Source organism: Nicotiana tomentosiformis, chromosome 10 (assembly GCF_000390325.3).
Source record: "Nicotiana tomentosiformis chromosome 10, ASM39032v3, whole genome shotgun sequence".
Classification (NCBI taxonomy): domain Eukaryota; kingdom Viridiplantae; phylum Streptophyta; class Magnoliopsida; order Solanales; family Solanaceae; genus Nicotiana; species Nicotiana tomentosiformis.
This window is the reverse complement of record NC_090821.1, coordinates 67,298,389-67,317,309: the sequence shown is the minus strand read 5'-3', so window position 1 is coordinate 67,317,309 and position 18,921 is coordinate 67,298,389. Positions and strand designations below refer to the sequence as shown.

Sequence of the window (18,921 nt, the reverse complement as noted above, 5' to 3'; positions counted from 1 at the left end):
CACTACTCACTGCAAAACAAAAATTTAAAACTACTTCTGAAAGGGGATATAAGTGTCGAACTAGAATAAATCTATGGACCTAATTATAATTTATCAAACTTGCTTTAAGAAACCTATAGGGACTAAACTGCTCACTTAACAACTTTCATTCTATCCATTAATATATATCTCCTAATGGCTAGGTACAACTATTTAAGCTCCGTGTACATGCCACGCAAGCTGAAGCCATTCTCATTTGCATCACCCAATAATTGGTATTGGTGTAATTACTAGGGTAGTAATTAGTAATTACACAACCTAGTAATTACGATAACATGTTTGTTTGTCATAACATAATTACAGTGTAATTATAAGCGTACTGTTTGGTTGTACAAGTGTAATTACACGGTTAAATTAAATTTTAAATGAAGTAATTATCAAAACTTAAGAGTTTATAGAATAAGTGTATGCTTATAAATGATTTTTATGTAAATATAAATGATACTAATTTGGTATTTAAGATGCATATTTTTTCTTGAATATACATTAATTAATAATCATATATTTATAACTAATATTGTCGAGGTGCCCAAATTAATAATATTCAGTTTAATTAATTATAAAAACTAAAAACATATATTTTGTAAGAATATCATGGAATGCATGTTTGATAAATTAAATTAATATTTATAAATATAATGTCATAACATTATTCAAATATTTGACAAAACTAATCTATCAATTATGACTAAAAATGAATAACACGCAATGTGAAATAGCAAGCCAATACTACTAAAATAAGTAAATTGGAACCATAAATATAACAATTTCAAAATCCAAGAAAAAAAAATAGTTTAACATATGTCAAATTCTAACATAATAAAAATAAGTTCCAATATAACTTAAGATTAGGAAACATAATAAGCTTATAACCTCATTCAATAGCGAAATTCTACTTTAATGACATCACTTATTATATGCCAAGTTTGTTAATGGCTCATTGTTTCTAATATTAGGAGGTGTAGTTTCAAAAATTAGCTATAATAATAACACATTTACGCTAAATGAAGAAAATAAAATAAATAAGAAATAAAATATACGAGCAATTACATGAAATCACAATAAGTAAATGTAGAGAAATAAAAATTAAATAATGTACAAAGAAAAATATATTTTAAAATATAAAAAGAAATTTAAAAGTAAAGTTAAATTTTTTTTAAAATAAATTAATGGAAATAAAAAGTTATAAAGAAATTAAATTAAATTAAAATGAAATAATAAATTAAAAAGTAACCTTGTAATTACACAGTGTAATTACCACCAATTATCACCTCTCCTTTGAGAATTGGGTAGTGTAATTACACATCTCCAATTACACCCAATTCCATGATGACCGAGTAATTACTTGGCCAAACAAACATGCCAAATTATGTAATTACACCCAAATCCAATTCCTAGGTGGCTTTCCAAACATGCTCTAAAATTTTAACTTATACATGGGCGGTTAATATTATTTGTAAAATATCTTTTTCCTGTAATTTGACTAAATTGAATAGATTATTTACCATTTTCTTTAGATTGCAATCTATGTTTCATGTAGACAATTATTTAATTGATTTTTATGTGATTTAATAGTGTGAATGTGCAAAAAATTTAACTTTTGTTAGTGGTGTTAAAATAGTATTAAGCTTCTTTTCGAGGAACGTTATATTAAAAGAAAAACTAAAGTAAACCAACATAAAGAAAACAAAGTGAGTTTATGAAAATGGTGGATAAAAAGTGTGGTTCAAACTAAATAAGAATTTAAGTTATAGAACTGAAAATCACAGACTGAAATTGTAGGTTATTTGTGATTGTGTTATGTGTGCATCTGTCTAGACAGAAAAAGAAAAATATAAAATGAGTAACATTTCCTTAATATTTGTTAACATTTAAGTGGTCTTAGTTCCATGAAAATTGTTTGGTTAGAAAGTCAAATTAGGTTTAATTATTTATTAGCAAATTTACTTTTTTCAAAATTGAAAATCTGATAACGTTGTATGTTGCTGTTTGAAAGTTAATATTTTACTCATATCACTTAATGTATAGTGTTTTGTTACTCATTTTATTTAATTTGATGATAAGCGAAAAGAAAAAATAGGAATTACTTATAAGAAATATAATCTACAGAAAGCGTCCAACTTCAATTTCACCGCTACATTTTTAAGTCCTAATTTCAATCGAGTGATAGTAAAAGGTTATTATAATGATAATAATTTTTATAATTATATGGTAGTTTTGTGGAATGCTTTACAGAGAAAATATCTATTCTATAAATTATTTTCTTTGTTTTTTATGTTGGAGGACATGCTGAATTTTATTTGTGCAGAAATAAGTTTTATTTGTTTAACCATCTAATCGTTGGAACTTATTACTTCAACTAATTTAGATTCACATTGCCCATAACTCAGTTAAGAGAAAAAAGATTTCTACTAAAATTTAGCTCGAACAAAGGTAAAAAAAATGTGATAGTGATCCCGCTCGAAATAAGTTTTTAAGATTTTTTTAGGTTTTAAGGTATAACCGTGAGCATTACAATTCATCAACGATTAGTGCGGAATTGACCATTCAGTTAATTTATGTAAAAGACATATTTTAAAATTTTTTCCCTACTCGTGAGGGCACACTTGGAGTGCCAAATAAGTTACCCCATACCTGAAACCACTATAAAAAAAAGTTACTGTCAAACGGGTCACCCAATAAGGTAAAAGTAAAACCCGATTTAAACCCGAATATGATTAGTTAATTCCTAGCAAAGAAAGAATAGGTTTTTGGAAGGGTTTAAGGCAGCCTCCATTGCCAACCCCCTCTTCTTCCTCCTTCCCTTTCTTCTCTTTTCCCCCATTGTTTCTTCTCCAAGTTTACCTTTTGATGCTATCTTCACACTTTACTCAGTTCTCTACACCTTTATTTCGACTTATCAGTCAATTCGACTAACCTTTTTTCTTCAGTTTTCCAATAAAAAAGATCCACTGAATATGTGGAGATATATATCAAAACACGCTTATTCAAGAAAATTCAGAAACAGCCATGATTCAGCTTTATTGGGTTTTTCTCAGTATTCTTCTTCTTTTGGAAAAACTAGACCTTTACAATGCTTGTGTGAAGAAAGTACTACACACCCCAACTTGGGTTTGTCTCAAAATTCAATATTTTCTAGAATTAGTAGAAAAGTTAGGCATTTAGAAGGCATTTGTGAAGAAAGTTCTAAAAATCCTCACTTGGGTTTGTCTCAAAATTCAATCTTTTCAAGTGTTAAAGGGGATTTTCGCATTTGCGGTAAGAGGGGTAGTGGATCTTTAGGACGTTTAAGGAGTTATGGTAGTGCTGCAGAAGCTATTGTGTCTACATCAGAAGAAGATATTGATGAAATTCAAGAATTAATAGAGGAAATGGACAAAGAAAATGAGGCTTTGAAGGCCAATTTGCAACCAAAGCAGCCTAAAACAATAGGTGGGATGGGGGTTGGGAAGTACAATTTGCTTAGGAGAAGGCAGATAAAAGTAGAAACCGAAGCGTGGGAAGAGGCGGCGAAGGAGTATCAGGAGCTATTGATGGATATGTGTGAGCAAAAGCTGGCACCGAACTTGCCTTACATGAAATCGTTGTTCTTGGGTTGGTTTGAGCCGTTGCGGGATGCTATAGCTGCTGAGCAGAAGTTGTGTGATGAAGGGAAGAACCGCGGGGCATATGCTCCGTTTTTTGATCAATTGCCTGCTGAAATGATGGCTGTGATTACAATGCACAAGTTGATGGGTTTGCTAATGACTGGTGGAGGAACTGGTAGTGCTAGAGTTGTACAAGCTGCTTCCTACATTGGTGAAGCTATTGAGCATGAGGTTCGTGTCTCTCCGCGCAAAATTACATTTTATTGCTTTGTTTGAATATGTATATTGCATGCAATTTTATGTATTTGGATAAGATTCTAGCACATTATATTGACCAAAGATAAAAAAGAAGAGGACGATACCAACACTCCCTAAATAGGTTGCTCGCTCCTGTATTGGTTTTTTCCTCTCTAGGTTTCTTTGGGTCCTTTTCTTCGACCAACAGAGCAATGTAGTTAGATGGAGAGTTTTCTTTATTTGTAAGTGCAGTTTATGATCTACTAACTATTGCTGCCTGTACATTTGTTTGGATGTTACTTATTTTTTGGTGACCATGTGCTAAGGCACTCCCCTCACATCTAGAAAGGATAGGTAGTCAACAGAGAATAGAGCGATAGCACAAACACATTAACTGAAAGAGATTAAAAGATTACATCTGTAAAGGAGAGGGGAAAGCTGCTTAGATAGTCCGGTTGATTTGATATGCTGTCCTGCACTGTCTTTTATTGATTATGCGAACTTGTTTTTTTTTCTTCTTTCTGGCCATAGCTTGCTTAATCTTTATTGGAAGTCTTTTCACCAAAGGATGCTGATGGAACTAGGGAGAGGTTGCTGTAACTTTTCATTTCTTTATTCAAGTGTAGTATGTTGCAGCATCAATAGGGGTGAAATGATGCTGCAAAATTATCTCTTTCTTGTTGATAAAGCAATAGTTTCATTGATAAATTCAGAGGAAAACCTGCTATACAAGTGGTATACATTGGTGGTAGAACCTGCAAGAAACCATGGTTCCCCACAAGAGCACCCAATCATCAATACTCACAGAAATTTCATGGGTGCTCCAAAAATTGACCAAAAATAGAATATGCACAAGTGTATTTTCAACACCCTTAAGAGCTCTCCTATTTCTTTAGCTCCAAGGAACCAAAGCCCATGCCAATCTCCCAAGCTTTCTTCTCTTACTCCAATTCCTTTGTTTAATGGTGCAGCTGGCCTAGACATCTTTCACTCTCCTTGGCACTACCCATTAAATTCCAAAAAGGTTCAAAGGTGTTCACGTAAGTGGTTCACTACTTGACAATGGAGCAACACATGATTCACGTCATCTCCACAATTTGCACATACAACACCAACTAGTATATAATCTCCAGATTATTTGCCACGAGGATAGCACTCCTAACCTATGTTACTCAGACTCTTCAAAAATGTTGTTGGGTGCGTGTCGGATCCTCCAAATTTAGTACATTTTTGGAGGATCCGGCACGGGTGCGGCATCACTTTTGGAGAGTCCGAGCAACATAGCTCCTAACCATGTGAAGAACCAGCCATCCTTGTTCATAGTGGTTGGGGAGTTCTCTCCAAACTACTAGGTCAAGGGTTCAAGGTTGGTAGACAATCTCAACAAACCATGTGAAGAAACACACATTCCCTGAGCTCCGGTATCCAACTTGTGATATGCAAAACCACTTCCCCTTCTCTTATGAGGAACATGCAATAAAAAGATTTCATAGAAAAGATACTCTTGTTGTTCATGTCAAGTGTCCTTTTTCGTTGGCATCATTCATTGATTGTAAAGCAGCTCCAGTATTCTTCGAAAGTCATCAAACTACTCTCAATACTACAAGTATCTTTTGAAGCCCAAATCCCTAAATATTTCTCCTCGCTGCAACCTGCACACCTGTGCCATTGATGGTCTTTTGGCTCGATATGTTGTATATTGAGGGAAAAGTATTTTGCAAGTTGTTGCTCAGAACTGTCTTTGCTTCCAAAAGCGGACTCTATGTTTACTAACTCTAAATGTTATTTTCCCGCCAATATTTTCTCACCCTTTTATGATGCTCCTCCATAAACTGCATCCGTACAGCGTTTACTGCTCTCATTCATCCTCCAATCTCTTCCTGTGTGTCATGCTTGTTAGCTATGACCATTCTCCATGGGGATTCTTCTTCATTTCCTAACCTCTATATCCTGGGAGTGCTTTGTCGAAAATCCCCAAGTCCTCCAAACTTCTTTGGGGTTGTCATTGTCTTTCAATCTTCCAAGTGGAACTTCTTCACTCCTTCTTTAGCATATAACTCAAGACTTCCTGGTGACCACAATCAGAAGTTTGGAAGACTCTTCGACATCATATAGTAAGTTTGGATGTGCAAGATATGCTCTTGGTAACCTTATAAAAAAAAGATATGCTCTTGATTAAAACTTCATTTTCGATAAGTATCGCTTCTGCTATCCTTCTCCTTTTCTTCACTCTTTCTATCACTGTGACTTCCTTACTTGAAGCTCATAACGACAAACCTAGGTTGAGTGCAATGAACCAATGTTGCAATTGGTGACTTGCCATTTATGCAATGTTGTCCACCTCGTTTACTCGTATGATTTCACATTTCTTCGAAGTGATCGTCAACCTTGATATTTAAACCATATCACTACCTATCTGAGGGATTGTAGCTATGTATGATCTGCATTGCACGAAACTAGTCATCAACAAAAAATAGGTGCAAGATTGTGATTCCGTCATGTCCTCCCACATTAGCTTTAAAGCTGTTTATGTATCTCCCCATCATGGCCCGACCCATCATCTTGTCGAATGCCTCTATCACCAAGATAAAAAGCATCGAGGTAGTAGGTCTCCTTGTCTCAGGTCTGTTGTAATAGTGGAGGAACTGTTTGGAACTGACGGATAAGCAAAAGAATGTCCACTTCCTCCAATTTTCCTCGAAGCCCGTCATCATCATCATAATGGCCAAGAAGTTCCAATTGATATTGTCTAGTATTATTAAAGGCTCACTTAAAGCGCGCTTAATTCTGGAAGCTGAGTGAAGCCCAGGTTGTGCGTTTTGCCTCGCTAGTTGGCGCTTTAATGTTAGCATCAAGGTGTTAAGGCGTGTGCACCTTCACCGATGAGGTTATGTCCTTGAGAGCACAACATATGTACAGCTCAATTACAGTTTTTCCGCTTTTAGAAGGAACATGCAAGATTGGGAGATTGCGGAGCTCCAAAATTTGTCGGCACTGCTATACGGGCAAGACATGCCCCATCCATCTTGCGATTCTTGGAGATGGGGGTTGCGTGGTGATGGTTTGTTTTACCGTAAAGTCCTTTTACCAGAGTATGTTGGTGAGAGAGAAGACTACTTTTCCATACTCATCGATCTAGATTCCTAAGGCGCCCACGAAAGTGTGCTTTTTTGCATGGCTAGCAGCGAGGGGAGTGATCTTGACAACTGAAAATAGAGAAGAATTACGCTTGTTAGTTGGTGCTACATGTGTAAAAGCTCAGGGGAAGAAGTTGATCATCTTCTGCTGCATTGCCCTGTGTCCTGAGGTTTGTGGAGAGCAATCCTGAATCTTTTTGGTGTTCAATGGGTGATGCCAAACACTGTAAAGGAAATGCTATATAGCTGGACCGGTTTCCTTAGAAGAAGCAAGCAAAAGGCGTGGAGTCTGGGGAGAGAGAAATAGGAGAGTTTTTGAGGGGATTGAGTCTCTTTTTTCACATCTTAAGAATAGTCTTTTATCCGTGATCGCTTTTTGGTGCACACATATAGCCCCTACTTGTGTAGAAGATTGAGCGTCTTTTGTAGAGAATCATGCTCTGATGTAAATTCTCTACTTTTTGGTATACTTCTTGTATGCGGGAGTTTTTTCTCCCTTTTGATTAATACAATTTACCTTATCAAAAAAAATTATTGTTCTTGCATTACATTTCTATTTTTTATTTTTTCTTCGCCCATGTTTTAATTGTGCTTTCCGCTTAAAAGCTCCAACAAACTTTGGCCTTTTTTTGGGGCTTTTCGCTTTGACAACTCTGTCATAAGCTTCTCCAATTCCAAGAATCCCTTGGATGCTATCCTTTCTCTTGGAGTCCACTAGCTCGTGCCACCAAGGCTGCATGTTTCTCTTCCTTTGCACAAAAACACTTTGTGAAGTTGACAGTGTCTTCCAGTACCTTGTGCAGTCTATTTGCAAGCACCTAAGAGATGATCTTTTAGATGCTTCCTCCAGATTAACATGTCTGTATTCTTTGTGCCCTCCTCTTTCAGAGTTTGGGCAATGAATGAGGGCGCCATTATTTCATCATATGACCTCTGTGAGTGCTTTGTATTTATTTACTAATTTACTGCCTCTCCAATTCACAAGAAAGTTGCTTCATCTATCACATTGAGCCCAGAATTATGGTTCTTGACCCGTAGTATCAGCTAAAGTTAATAAACATTGTGCTGTTCTTCTGAGTTCTTGTATTGTATGTTCTTCTGCTATATCAATAGGCTATTTGTATATAGTGCCATCATATCATGGCTTTTTCTTTAAGTGAATCTTTTAGGCTATTGGGAACTTTATGGTTTTTGGTTTGTTGTCTCAATTTGTCAGCCGAAGTTTAGAAGCGTTTCTCATGTCTAATTAAATATTAGTATATATCAAAAAAAGAGCTGTTCAGCCAGGCTTGTCTAGTTCATTTACTCCTCTTTCAATTCCTTCTCAGGCCAGAATACATAGATTTTTGGAGAAGACCAAGAAAAGCAATGCATTGAGTGGTGACTTGGAAGAAACACCTGGTGATATGATGAAAGAAAGAGAGAGGCTCAGGAAAAAAGTAAAATTTTTGATGAAGAAACAAAAGCTGCAGCAGGTTAGAAAGATAGTGAAGCAGCAGGATGATGAAAAGCCTTGGGGCCAGGATAACCTTGTCAAGGTTTGTCTTTAACAGTCTTCCCTTTATCACCTTGGTAAGATTAGTATTGAAGTTTCCTTTCTATTGGCCTGCCCTTGTGGTTGTACTTATCATAATTTATGATGCTTTTGCTGAAATAATACCTTTTTATAGGTTGGGTGCCGATTGATTCAGATATTAATGGAAACTGCGTATATACAGCCTCCAAATGATCAGTTAGATGATGGTCCACCAGATATTCGGCCAGCATTTGTGCACACCCTCAAAACTGTAGAAACAATGTGAGTACAAACTTAATACGATGAAGCCCTTCCCCTCAGTAGCCCCAATTGAGACGTAGAGGAAATGAAGAAAAGAAATCTACTCTTTTCAACAAGGGGTTTGCTGTAGATAACAACATCTCAGATCATTGTTGATATCTTTTTGTGGCTTCTGTGATTACAGGAAAGGTAGCAGGAGATACGGCGTGATTCAATGTGATCCACTTGTTCGTAAAGGCCTTGATAAAACTGTGAGTACAGTATTTCGTGGGTATTCATTGCCTGCTGGGTGATAATGTGATTCTCCTGGTTAATCAAATTTTCTTAGAGGAATTGTAATTACAGTAAATTTGTGCTCGTGAACAGGCTAGACACATGGTGATTCCATATATGCCGATGCTGGTTCCTCCACAGAGTTGGTTAGGGTTAGTTTGTATATCTTTTCTTGTTTCCAGTCTGTATATTAGATACTTGAGTTTAGATGGTTACTCTATTCTATTTTCTCCTTTCTGCCCTAGTGAATAAAGGCTTCTGTTTTCTTTTCAAAAAAAGAATAAAGGCTTTTGTTCCCTGTTGGCTGGAATTTTAGTAACTTTGAGGTGTGTCAAGTCCATTCTCAAGATAATTTATGGAATGAGATTTCTCACTTATTCTCAATGCTAGAATTATTGATCGAAGTGCCTATGAGCCACCGTTGGTGTGTAATCTGTTATTGGTATTTGCTTCTTCCTGAAGCATATGGTTGAGCTTTAACGACTCATATGATAATTTTGCTCCAATGGTAGTTAGATGTGTGTTCAGATAAAGCTAAACTGATATGTGAATAAGGCGTATTGACTTTCTGTGGTTGGCAATATGTGGTTGGCAATATGAGCACATATAAGCATCGGTTGCCTGGTTTAGTAATATTGGGTCTCAACACCATGTATGAATTGGGTTAAAGTTTCATATTTTCTGGCAGGTATGACAAAGGTGGTTACTTATTTTTACCATCATACATTATGCGGACACATGGAGCAAAACAGCAGCGTGAAGCAGTTAAAAGAGTTCCAAAGAAGCAATTGGAACCTGTTTTCCAGGTTTGTCAGGCAGATGTTCCCTTTTTGTTTTGTTTCTTCTACATAGTATTCAATAGATTTCGAGCTCAACTCCATCTCATAACCCCCCCCCCCCCCCCCCCAAATGGAGAAAAAGAATTCAGGCCTCGTTTTTCACTTCTATATTTTGGCGGTTCAGGCACTTGACACTCTTGGTAATACCAAATGGAGGGTGAATAGAAAGGTACTTGGCATAGTAGACAGAATATGGGCTAGTGGAGGCCGTCTTGCTGATTTAGTTGACAGGGAAGATGTGGGTGACGACACTATGTTGAGATTATGTTTTCCCTTGCTTCTTGAGGTTTGTTTAACTACATGCATGTTTTCTTAGAGGTGAGTTGATTTCAGGTACCTTTACCAGAAGCGCCGGACACAGAAGATGAAGCAGAAATCAGGAAATGGAAGTGGAAAGTTAAAGGTGTGAAAAAAGAGAACTGCGAGAGGCATTCTCAGCGGTGTGATATAGAACTCAAACTAGCCGTAAGTTGTATCCTCATCTTAAATTCTTTTACCTTTTTTTCTTATGTTGATGAACAGAACTCCATGACCTTTTATTTTGAAGAGCAGGTTGCACGGAAAATGAAGGATGAAGATGGTTTTTATTATCCACATAATCTTGATTTTCGTGGTCGTGCATACCCTATGCACCCGTATTTGAACCATCTTGGCTCTGATTTGTGCCGTGGAATCCTCGAATTCGCGGAGGGGCGCCCACTTGGAACGTCTGGTTTACGCTGGCTGAAGATACATCTAGCGAATGTATACGGTGGTGGTGTTGATAAGTTATCATATGAAGGTCGTGTAGCATTCAGTGAAAACCATCTGGAGGATATTTTTGACTCTGCAGAAAGGCCACTGGAAGGAAAGCGGTGGTGGTTGGGGGCGGAAGATCCTTTTCAATGCTTAGCAACATGTATTAATATAGCTGAAGCATTGAGAAGCCCGTCTCCAGAGACCGCTATATCTTATATGCCCATTCACCAGGTAATAGATAATGTGAGAATGTTTGTGGTATATAATGTATGTTCACTTAGTTTGAACTTATTGAAAGCTCCTTAGATGAAAAGGACTGCAAGAAAGAAAAGCTAACTCTTTGGTGTTGCGTGATTTTTCTAGATTTACTAATTCTAGATGATGCGCACAACTAGTGTAGATGGTCATGCAGGGTGTATAGCTTGTGACTGTATGGTATATTGCTGTGAAGTCATTCTCATGGTTTTAGGGCTTCCTCAATCACTTTGAGAGGTTGATCAAAATTGCTTAGCCTTTTTTGTGGGGGGGGGGGGGGGGGAGTGTCTCTACGAGTGGGATTGATTGACTTCGGTTTGTGTGACTGCCCTCAAATTAATGGTGCCATTTAGATAGTTGAGGTCTCACTGTCATGAGATCTAATAGTCCATTAGTTCTTTTGTGCCAAATAACTACTGTGCCCTTTAATGTTATAAAAAACAAATAAAACAACAACAACAACATACCTCGTACATTCCCATATGTGGGGTTTGGGGAGGGTAGTGTGTATGCAGACCTTAGCATTTCTTAGGTCTGCCTCGACCTCATCTCGAACCCGCCATGGTCAACCTCTCACACCTCCTAACAAGAGCATAAACGCTTCTCCTCTTAACATGCCCGAACCATCTCAGCCCCGACTCCCGCATCTTATCCTCCACGGAGGCCACTGCCACTTTGTCCCGAATAGCTTCATTCCTAATCTTATCCATCGTGGTACACCCACACATCCATCTCAAAACAAATAAAATGCTGAAATCTGTTGGGGCTTTAAGAGGAACATGCTAATAAAGTGCGGGTTTTAATGAATAAAGGCGCCACCGGAAAAAAGAAGAAATATATGTGTTGCAAGAATGATAACTCTGACCCAAACCACAATTATGCAGTCGAAAGAATTGAAAACCATAGAATTAAGTGAAATGTTTTTATTTAATGTCGCTCTCTTCAAGGCAGAGGTCAAGGGCAATGGGGTGCATGCCTTAATGCCTGCATTTATTTGATCAAGCACCTTAGTGCCTGCATTCAAGTGCTGCTTAAACAAGGAGTAGCTCAAAACCCAATTTGCACCTGGCTTTAGGGCTTAAGCGCACCCCTCAAGAGAGCCTTTGACAACACTGGTACCATAGCCATGTGGCATTCTGCTACAATCTGATTGTTTAGAGTACATTTCACTTGCTTTGGCCTGAAAACTATGACTGGAGTCTGTTTTAGAGAGTTCCAAAAGGCACGACGCCGTTCTATCAATAAGATTATTTATACAGCTTTCACAAGTTTTGGTAATTCAAATTTTAACCAAATTACTTACAAAAAACCCATCAACCAAATTTAACCTTTGGTGTGATCTTTGTTTGATAATTAACTTTTGAATTATAGTTTCCTTGTACATAAATCAAACTGATATCTTAAATTGCATGGCATTCATATGCTATCACATACAATGGGAGTTAATGTGCCCGTTAGGCAAACATATTAAACGTGGGCTAAGATTTTGCAAAATGCTCTTTAATTACATGCAACAAGTTCCAACTTGTGACTTGTAGAAATTTTGTGCTGGTTCTAATTTTCTGAATGAAAGCTTCTGAAGCTGAATTATGCACATTGAGTTTCACAGTGAAAACTGGTTAAATTCCCTTGAAACACTGAGGTGATATGGTTTTCTTATTTATTCAGGTCAGATAGTGCTTTTGCTCGATGACAATTTTATTTTAGTTCTGTATTATTGGAGTTACTGACACCTACATATGTTGGCTCTTCTTTTGCATTTTCGGCATGTTTACATAAGCAGTAAGACATTTGAGTAAAGTGATTCTTGCTGTAGAACTGCCAACATACTGCTGTGTGATTTTTTTTTTTGGTAACTAATTTTTTATTAATCACCGTTTGTAAACTTTACAAAGCCATAGCTCGACAGTGTGATATTTGTTTTAGCTTACTGTCGATGGTTGTATGATATAGGCTGTAAACTCTCCTTTCGTTTTGTTGTTCTGGGTTATCCCTTTATTTTTTCATTAATTTAGTGAAATAGAAGTGGTTTTGTTGAAAAGGAGAACCTTAGAAAAAAACCGTGCTATTTTATTTGATTTTAGTGTCCGTGCTTTATGAATAATACATTTAGTTAATCGTTTTTAGTTAATAAAAAAATACATGATAACTAATATTTCTCGTGAAATCTATAGAAAAATTAAACTCGTGAATAAATAAATACCCATCTGTTAAGATTAACAATTGTTGAAGAGCCAACGGTTAATCAAAAGGATGAGGCTGAACTATACATTTTAATCTGTGGTAGCCTTACCTAAATGTTTTCTATGTTGAGCCTTACCTAAATGTTGAGTTGCATGCATATGACATGTTTTGAAGTTTTACCTAAACTTTGAATCTGATTGTCTGCTTATAACTTTTTAATGAAGGATGGTTCGTGCAATGGGCTACAACATTATGCTGCCCTTGGTAGGGATAAGGTAAAGCATGTCTTTTTTAGTTGTCTTCTTTGAGACTTTGTGAGATTGACTCACTGAACAAGCTGTCTCTGTTTGATGCGAAGTATGCCTGCTCTGGGCTTGAGTTGTGAGATTAACATGTTTTGAGTTGGCATAGTTTTGACTCAGTCTGGATTACTTTACAGTTAGGAGCAGCTGCAGTCAATCTTGTTGCTGGAGACAAGCCTGCTGATGTTTACTCTGGAATTGCTGCTCGGTGAGTTACTATTTGACCACTAAACCCGTAAACCGTACTTTCCCTCCTTTCTTTTCTTCCTTTCTTTTGCATTCACTCCTTCACAACAAGTATGCCTCAGTCCCAAACAAGTTGTGGTCGGTAATATGAATCTTAGAATCTTCAACGTGGCTCTCAGTTCTAGGAGATTCCAATCTGAGACGAGCTGTAGAAAATGCTTAAGTATGTTTGTTAAAATTCACTGTGTCTCGTCTTTGACGTAAGAAGATTATTGATTGATATCATTCTACAAAGGCTAACTAGTGATAGCTAAATACTTGGATGTAAGCTGTTGTAATAGTGATTCATGGGCTCAGGATTAGATGTAAATTGCATATATAGAGAGGATCTTTTTGTGTAGTAATGGTAACAGTATTGTATTACTAGTACTGCATGAAAATGATTCTCCTTTCCTATTTCAGTAACCTATGTAAAAGCTTCTGGATTTAGTTGCCAAAACAGCTTGGTTGGAACAACAATCACCCTGTCCTTGGTTGGCGGTTGATAGGAATGCCTTTGTGATTAATCTTAGTTCTGAGTCAACCTTTGACAGGACACTATGCTTTTCTGTATCATGATTGTAAGTTCCTTTGTTCAACCAGAGTTCTTGATATTATGAAGAGAGATGCAGCTAAAGATCCAGCAAATGATCCAAATGTGATGCGTGCCAGGCTGTTAATTAACCAGGTTTGCCTCTGACGTGTCTAAATTCTTCTGGTTTATATACTGTCCATGATGGAAAATTGTAACTTTTTGGAATGTCATGGAGTAATACACAATGAGCCTACTTCGATAATTGGTTTCTATATTCTAATAATTGCTCATAGATGCTGAATTATATTTCTTCTGTATTGTATTGCTTTTGATGTGCTAACTCAGGTGGACAGGAAGTTGGTCAAGCAAACAGTTATGACATCAGTGTACGGTGTCACATATATTGGTGCTCGCGACCAAATCAAGAAAAGATTGAAGGAGCGTGGTGTTATTGAAGATGACAATGAGTTGTTTGCAGCTGCTTGCTATGCAGCAAAAGTATGAACTTATATTATTTTAATCTGCTTGGGCCTTTCTATATGCATATAGTGGATTTATGGTAAATGATGTGCATGGCGTAGTAAATAATGCTCTATATATCTCAAAAGGATAATCCTTTCCTTGTGGTTAGTCCTGAAAGTGTGCCTACATTCTTTGGAAGGAAAAAATATTATGCTTTTAATATTATCTACTAGTAATATGGGGTCATCTTTTCATGATTCTCGATGCAATTTTTCTTCTATTCTATCCCGACTAAACACAAAGTCAATGTAGGGGTCCAACATATTCTCCTAGTTAATGTTAAAGCCTTATAGGAAGTCATATCCTATAAGGCTTGCATCCATTCTCCAACAGTCAAATTTAACTTTGGTTAAAACGCATTTCAGATAAATTTATGCTGTCTTACAAAATTTTAAATCTTCTACATAATAGTACTTCTTCCTAGTTTATCATTTTTCCATTCGGAGAAACATTTTTTGACATTAAGTCTTGAATTTGGCTTTGGCCGGCACCAACCTTGATCTTTGGTGTCATATTGGGAAATGTTTTGGGATGGAGTGAGTAGTTTGCAAAATGTGTAAATTACATTTAGAGGTCCATGCAATTGCTGTTGAATTTCGTGTCTATACTTTCTGATGTCTATTTAGCATCAATGTTTCTGCAATATGACCTTCCAATGCTGTTCTGTATCTGCTTTTGTACTTGTTCTAATTATCTTTTGTCACATGGTCAGACCACCTTGACTGCCTTAGGAGAGATGTTTGAAGCTGCTAGAAGTATCATGAGTTGGCTTGGAGATTGTGCAAAGGTTTGCTTTTATCCAGTTGTCACATTGAGTAGTTAGTACATTGATTATATTTTGAGTTAAACTAAAGTTGGCATAGTTAACCCGTTGTTCAGAATTTTAAGTTTGATGTATGATACATAATTTGTGTCAGTGGTTTGTTTGTTTATTGGCTCTGTAGCCTATCCGCTGATCCTAGTTCAGTGACTTCCTTCTTATGATATTAGTACAGAAACTGGTCTTTAGGAATAAATAAAAGGGAATTAAAAAATTATCTGATTCTTCTGCTAGTTCTCTTCTCTACTGGATGTGAAAAGCAGTAGCATAGGCTAAAATTGTATATAACAAAAAGGGCTAAAATTGTATATGACAAAAAAAATAATTTGTATTGCGTTACCCTCACTCAATGTGGTGTTAGTCTATGTTGCTCGGACTTTCCGAAAATCTCGCCGGCAGGGGCGGATTTATAGGCAAGTAAATGGGGCACGTGAACCCATGGTCTTTTCCCCAAACTAAGTATTTTTATGTACATATTTTTTAGAATTGGTCTAATATTATCTACTGGCACCCGTTCTCCAAAGAGACTAAATGGTGCACTTGGTTGAATGGTGAGTTATTTAGCTAGAGGAGTAGGGATCAAATCCCACTTATTACATTTTTTTCTCCTTTCTTTAGTGGTGCACCCATGTTATAAAAATCCTAGATCCGCCTCTGCTCGCCAGGTGTGTGTCAGATCCTCCAATATAGGGCATTTTTGGAGGATATGACACGGGTGCGGCAACATTTTCGAGAGCCCGCGCAACATAGGTGTTAGTCAATGAATTTGAAAGTACTTTGTTGTTCCTGTTTTAAGTTTTAACTTTAGGGAGAAAAACCCTCTTCAGATGGGGAAGATTTTGAAGGTAAAAGAATGAAAAGAAATGTCAGGCTAGTACAAACATTTTTAAAAGCTGCATCATGAGTTCAGTCAAATCCCCTTTCTTCAGTAGAATTCAGTTAACTTCGACTTGCTCTGATAACATATCTGTTTTACTCTGACATCAGTATCACCTGAATATGTTGCTACTGCTTTTTTCCTTTAGGATGGATTTGAAGTTTTTATGTTGGATAATTTGCTTTTTTACTAATGGTTAAAACTTCATTCTCCAGATTATAGCCATGGAAAACCATCCTGTACGATGGACTACTCCACTTGGACTTCCTGTTGTGCAACCTTACCGCAAATTAGGAAGGCATCTTGTAATGTCCTGATATATTCAACCTTAAATTGCATGAAATTTCAGAACAGTCTAGTCTCTAACAAAAATTTCATATTTAAATGTCACTAACTATTTGTCAATGAACTCTCTGCAGATTAAAACTTCCCTTCAGATTTTGACATTACAGCGTGAAACAGATAAGGTTGCCTCTGCATCCATTAAAACATGTCTTTTCCCTTTTTGCTTTTTCTTCATTGATGATACTTTTCCGGATGCAATAATTTGGATTCTAGTGAAGCTATTATTGGTTTATAGCACATTGATTATCTTTCTATGTAACTTTCTCCTTGTACTATCCCTTGGAGAAGGTGAAAGTTTAAAGACGTATACAATTAAAAGATGGACAGAGTCAACATACAATACCACTGTTCGAAAGTGTGAAACTAATTGGAGATGTTGGATCATTGTACTATGAATTGCATATCTTGGACTTTAAGTTGTATGTTTCAAGTGGTGCTATCAGTTATTCATGCTCTTTATCATAAATTACAGGTAATGGTTAAGCGACAGAGAACAGCATTCCCTCCAAATTTCGTTCACTCTCTCGATGGCTCCCACATGATGATGACTGCCATTGCCTGCAAAGAATCTGGCTTAAGTTTTGCAGGTTTGTAGTGCTGCCTATTTTCGTTCCAGTCGCATGAAATGTCAAGCGTCCGTGTGAATAAGCATCTGACTAGACTTGCTAATGCTTTTTACCCGATATTGGTGGCAGGGGTGCATGATTCATACTGGACACATGCCTGTGATGTTGATCAAATGAACAAAATCTTGAGAGAGAAATTTGTTGAACTCTACGACGCACCCATATTGGAAAATGTAAGTTTTATGGGGAAAAAGATAATCATTTACTGCTGCTTTTGCAGAAGTTTCCCTTCAAGACATTCATGATTCTCAAAATAAAGGAACTTTAACGTATATATCCTGCTTGTAGCTTCTCTTATCCTCGTCAAATTTGCATTGGATTTTGCTCATGTTTTTTTTCAAGTCAAGGCTGCTAAAGTTTATTGTGTTACAAATTATTAACGCCACTGCTGATTGTTAACAGTTACTGGAGAGTTTTCAGCAGTCATTCCCTGACTTGCAATTTCCTCCCTTACCGGAGCGGGGTGATTTCGATTTAAGAGAAGTTTTGGAATCTCCCTACTTTTTCAACTAGTCGTGCAGTCTTATATTTTGATTTTGTGTGGTCGAGTATTTGCTTTGTCCCTTATAATGACGAAACTCATGGGAACTTCAAACGCTTGGATCCATTGCGCTGCAAGTGAGGGAACACGAGCCTGTACTGACACATTGGCTGCTCAGCCTAGATGACCATGCCATATGCTAGCGTAGAAAGCGGTATTGACCATTCATGTTAGACAAGGAAGGATATCTGGGTATGAGTTGGGTTGCTGTGCCTATATGCTATTGGGAAATATAAGCTGCTCTACAAAAAGTTGCACCGGGTGAAAGCAGTCGGCAACTGGTTTCGATGAAATATTATTTGTGTACAAGCATCTAGAGGTGTAAGCTAAAGCGAAAAAGCCTCCGGCATGTGTACATAGAGCAAGGAACCGGCATGATTGTGATGGAATGCATCAACTTCCTTCAATAATACTGGAAAAACAAACTAATGAAGACTGACCTAGATGGCTCTACAGAGTGCTGAGTAGAACAGTAAGATAGTTTCTTCCCTTTTTCCTCAATAAAAATTGATTATTACTTGCTTTTGTACCATTTACATAGTAGGTTGTATATATGTTTTGTGGTGGAATGTCACCTCATTTTTTTATACCTCTGAGCTTTGTCCTGAGCTTTGTCCTGAGCTTTATTGTAATAAGAACACAGTTCTCATGTTTTAATAGAAAGGAGATATGTTCTTGTTCACTTTTCATACAATTACATTTTATGCCAAGCAAAGATCTACTCTTTTCTTTCCCCTCTCCCTCAATTCAGTGATAGTCCATATTCTACTAAATAAGAAAAAAGAACAAGACGAAAACACTAGTAGTTCACACCAGAGGAGCCTTGTAACAGCTCTGTCCACTAGTGATATTGTCCGCTTTGGGCTATTTCTCGATTTGTGCGTGTCTTCCTTGCGTAGGGGCTATGCTAATCTTCTCTGTATCGTTCCAAGTGACGCATTTTAAAGCCGTGAGGGCCTTGGGCCAAAGCGGACAATATGACTAGTGGACAGAGATCTTACAAGCCTCAAGCTTGTAAGGTATATGCAGTTTTACCTAAAAGATTTAACTATCAAACCAAGT

The 18,921-nt window shown here is 36.9% G+C and overlaps 1 protein-coding gene and 1 non-coding gene across 3 annotated transcripts; one reads left to right on the top strand and one right to left on the bottom strand.

Annotated features, from left to right (window-relative positions):
* The first annotated feature begins 2,773 nt into the window (after nt 1–2,773).
* On the top strand, nt 2,774–18,541 carry LOC104118135 (DNA-directed RNA polymerase 1B, mitochondrial). 2 transcript variants are annotated; one of them, XM_009629316.4, is made up of 19 exons: nt 2,774–3,857; nt 8,329–8,538; nt 8,671–8,798; nt 8,962–9,028; nt 9,144–9,202; nt 9,739–9,856; nt 10,014–10,127; nt 10,223–10,354; nt 10,442–10,858; nt 13,291–13,341; nt 13,506–13,576; nt 14,197–14,281; nt 14,474–14,626; nt 15,363–15,437; nt 16,563–16,652; nt 16,767–16,814; nt 17,165–17,279; nt 17,388–17,491; nt 17,721–18,541. In XM_009629316.4, exons 1-19 carry the CDS (start codon nt 2,997–2,999, stop codon nt 17,829–17,831), a joined length of 3,009 nt encoding a protein of 1,002 aa, XP_009627611.1. In that variant the 5' UTR covers nt 2,774–2,996; the 3' UTR covers nt 17,832–18,541. The 2 variants fall into 2 exon arrangements, with proteins under 2 accessions (XP_009627611.1, XP_070043947.1); XM_070187846.1 differs by lacking the exon at nt 10,014–10,127.
* A 171-nt stretch (nt 18,542–18,712) lies between these two features.
* LOC117281938 (U6 spliceosomal RNA) lies at nt 18,713–18,820 on the bottom strand. Its single transcript, XR_004512567.1, has one exon. It is a non-coding gene; the product is annotated as a U6 spliceosomal RNA (small nuclear RNA).
* Between the last annotated feature and the right edge of the window lie 101 nt (nt 18,821–18,921).

Bases quoted from the DNA above. Each gene is read 5' to 3' on its own strand.
- LOC104118135 (XM_009629316.4), top strand. From the start codon at position 2,997: ATGTGGAGATATATATCAAAACACGCTTATTCAAGAAAATTCAGAAAC. The intron at 9,857-10,013 runs GTTTGTCAGGCA...TTGGCGGTTCAG, and splicing joins AATTGGAACCTGTTTTCCAG to GCACTTGACACTCTTGGTAA. The intron at 14,282-14,473 runs GTTTGCCTCTGA...GTGCTAACTCAG, and splicing joins CCAGGCTGTTAATTAACCAG to GTGGACAGGAAGTTGGTCAA.